Source organism: Gavialis gangeticus, unplaced genomic scaffold, assembly GCF_001723915.1.
Source record: "Gavialis gangeticus isolate Ggan-Ray unplaced genomic scaffold, GavGan_comp1, whole genome shotgun sequence".
NCBI lineage: Eukaryota > Metazoa > Chordata > Crocodylia > Gavialidae > Gavialis > Gavialis gangeticus.
This window is the reverse complement of record NW_017729033.1, coordinates 68940185-68943831: the sequence shown is the minus strand read 5'-3', so window position 1 is coordinate 68943831 and position 3647 is coordinate 68940185. Positions and strand designations below refer to the sequence as shown.

Below are 3647 nucleotides of genomic sequence, written 5' to 3'. Positions count from 1 at the left end.
TTTCCCGCCCCCCCCCCCCCAAAATAAATAAAAAAATCTCTAAGCTTTTAGCACACATGATTAACTTTTAAAAACATAATCTAACTGGTAACTTTTCTTCAAAATCAGTCCTAAAAATGTGGATTGCACTTGACTTTCTAAAAATGGTGTTCTGTATTAACCTCTCAAAGCAACATAAAGTTAAGGAGATAATGGAGTTATCTTTTACAAGGAACTTGCACTTAGTGCAATTGAAATGGGGAAGGCAAAGGGGTCTGTATGCCACCTATTTTGAAGCTAAATCAGCCCCTGGTGCAAGTCAGAGCATCCATAATGCTGTCTTGTGCAAGCAGAAACTCTAGTATTCCCATTTTTCGACCCATGTAAAACTGGTTGGTGACCTAAAACCAGCATATCTGGGGAAGATGCTTCTAGGTCAGAGAACCCTCACCTATTCCCTAAGTAGAACTCTGTCTCCTTTGTATTGCTGAACCTGTGGTAAGGGCCAAGAAATGTCTATGCTGCTTTCCTCCCAAGCCTAGGACAGCCACCAAGAAACAAACTTCACTCACTCCTGTTTGTACAGACCTCAGGCAAAGTAAGATAGGTCTGAAGGTCCTGAGCACTTACCCCAGCACCGCCCTTCGGCTCTTTGTCTAGCAACCCTCTAACTATATTCTCTACTTAACTGTTGGGTTTGGATGTACATGGAGCAAAAGCAAATGAGCAGGGCTTGATTATTAGCATCTGTCCTGGGCTGAGCAGGAATGAGGCAATATATAAATGCATTGTCAATTAGTGGTTGTTCTGTACCTGCACATCAAATCTTTCACTGTATTCATATTTATATCCGGGGGGAAAAAACACTGACTCAAGAAAACAGAAATAACAGAAAACAGAGCACGGTGTGTCAAGGAAAACTTAGAGCTCAAAATTTTTTTTTTCCAAATTGTTTTTCTCTTTAAAAATATAAAAAATGGCAAAACAAGGCCAGGTGTGAGAGGTTAATATCAGGTTCTTAGTTTCTGATGTTATTTGCTGTGATGCAGACTTCCATTATTATTGATGGGTGCTGTCAGATGCAAAGAAAAACAAGATTTTAAAAGTACATTGGTATCCATGTATCACTACTTGAAACTGACACCACAGTGTTTAGAGAATTCCACTTCTCCTCCTGATAAGCACACAGGCCAAGTTAATTCACTAAGTAGCCTTTATTAAATTGAGCAGATGGGAAATCACATTTTTATTTTACCTTTTTGGCATCAGTCAAAGGTTAAGAAAAGGTCACTTAAGATTTCCATTGAGACTTATGATAGAAAGCACACATTAAACTAAATTGTACTTCCTTGGATATGTAGATTCTGTTCTGTGTTTCAGAGGATAATTTGCAGTTTAACATAGTTCATTACTATTCTGGTCACTCTCTGTTCACTTCTGTTTACTTTCTTTTACAATAGGACCCCAAATGTACAGTGTAGATAAGTCCCTCATGTTTGTATTGTATATTTTATAGTAACCCTTTATGATGTATAGAACTTGCATAACTAATCTATTGAAATCAGTAAAGCACCTTTATTATATTCTACTTGTACAAATAATGTAATTCTCCTAATCTTACTAAAATGGTTCTCAAAAAATACAGAAGTTCCAGCCTTTTATGATTCTGGTTCAGCAATTTGTTAGAAATGCTGTTGGGATGCTTGTGTACCTCTTAAGTCATTAAATGAATTGGGAAATAATATTGTAATGGATTTTTCTGGAACAGAGTAGAAGAAAAAAATACTGTATCATATTTAAGTAAAAGGATTTCCTCTTTCCTCGACCATTTTGCCTCCCAACCTTACTTCCCAAATGTAACTGTAGCTTAACATTGAACATATCAAGTAGTCCTGCTCTGGAATATTGAAAATTTATATGAAAAGTTCAATGGAGGGAACTAATTGCTACAGAACATAACGAAGTAGAATTTGTTGGGAAGGATGGTCCTGGTAAGAAATGAAGTACCAGGCATCGAGTATCTGAAAGGAGTTTCAACTAGTATTAAACAAGATGCGACTAAGACTATACAAATATATTAATTACATTATTTCATTAAAAATTATCAGGGGACATGGAAGATCTTTATTGCAATACAGTTCTTTGGAACTTTTCTCATGTATTTTGGTTTACTTGGTCTTTCAAGGTTAATTTTGCTTATGTTTATTTTGTAGTGGCTAGATGACTGCAAAAGGACATTTGGTGCTGATGATGGCATTCATGGAACCAACACAGATGCTCAGGTAGGTGATTGTCAGGTCTGAGTCCTTTAATATTGCATATTAAAATTAAAAAATATACAGCACAAAAAACTCTTCGATATTCGCAAAGAAACTAAAGAAGCTTTTGCAGAGCTTTTCATTTCAGTTATCAGACTATCTTTTGGAAACTTAGATTCTTATAAAATATTGGCCTAATAACAAAGGGTTCCCTTTTATTAAAGTGAGCAACAAGTCTTGGGTTCTAAAAGCTTAATAACACAGAGTAGATAAGCAGACTCGATACCATCTGAGTGCCAAAGTAAATCTGTCTTTTATGCAGCTGTTTCTAGAAGAAAATATGTTAGTATTCTGCTTCTGTACTCAGATAAACAGTCTGGCAAAAGAGCTGCCCAAAATCTAATATAATTAGAAGTATATAAATACATATGACCTTTCTAGAATAATGTGTTTGGAAGGCTGAAAGAGGGGCTAGGTAGCACTATGGCAGAAACCTCATCAAACTTTTTGGAAATTACTTGTCCAATTGGAAACCCACCATCATTTTTAGTTGACTCTCTTGAGTTTATCTGAAAAAAATGTGTGTGAATACACTGTAGAAGGATCACCTCTGCCTTTGATGCTACTGTCAGTTGTAATGTATGAAATACTCAACTACTTAGGAAAATCTTTGTTCCTTTAAACAACATATGCCGTATTGTTAGTAAATATGCTGTAGAAAGAAAAAAAATCTATGGATTTATGTTGTATTGTTAGTATTCAATATAAAGACACTTAATGCCTTCTAGGATCCTATAACAAAAATGATAAAAGATGCAACTATAGCATCACTAATAGCACCTGTTTTGGAGCTGCTTAAAATCATGTTTTCATAGGGAGATTCAGCAAAACAGGTTTTTATTTTTGTTTTTAAAGAAGCAAATGCTGTCTGGGCTCTTTTAGATTATAATGAATACATATATAAAAGGGTTAAAGCTTTTCCCTACCTGTTCATGTGCAATACACATAACTTAGTATCTTAAAAAGTGAGTGTGAATAGAGAAGCTGTCTTTCTAACAACTGAAGTACAATGCTTTTTGCATATATGAGGACACTGAATTCCAAGAATCATTATAGGTGTTTTCTGAATCCAAGTTAAAGATAAACATGGAGAGAGGGAAACTATTTTCTTCCTTTTTATTCAGTCCTTTTTAGTACATCCAATTTTAAAATAAAATCTATATCATGGTGCAGTTAGTGGTAATATTTTTGTTCCTCCAAAATAAAAAAAAATTAGGAACAATTAAATCCTACTTTCAGTATTTAAGTCTGCTTCATACACAACAATCAGACTAGAAAGGAATCATCAATTTTTTGCTAGCTTGTTTAGCCTTTAAAAAAATAAGGGTCTCTCTTTAAAAAAAAAAAAAA

The 3647-nt window shown here is 34.6% G+C and overlaps 1 protein-coding gene across 5 annotated transcripts in view; it reads left to right on the top strand.

Annotated features, from left to right (window-relative positions):
* FRYL (FRY like transcription coactivator) overlaps positions 1-3647 on the top strand; it is a 376409-nt gene that overhangs the window by 354869 nt on the left and 17893 nt on the right. For all 5 annotated transcript variants that reach the window (XM_019525974.1, XM_019525975.1, XM_019525976.1 and 2 more), the window contains one exon: positions 2193-2261. In XM_019525974.1, coding sequence (XP_019381519.1) covers positions 2193-2261 — 69 coding nt within the window. The remainder of the gene's footprint in view (positions 1-2192; positions 2262-3647) is intronic.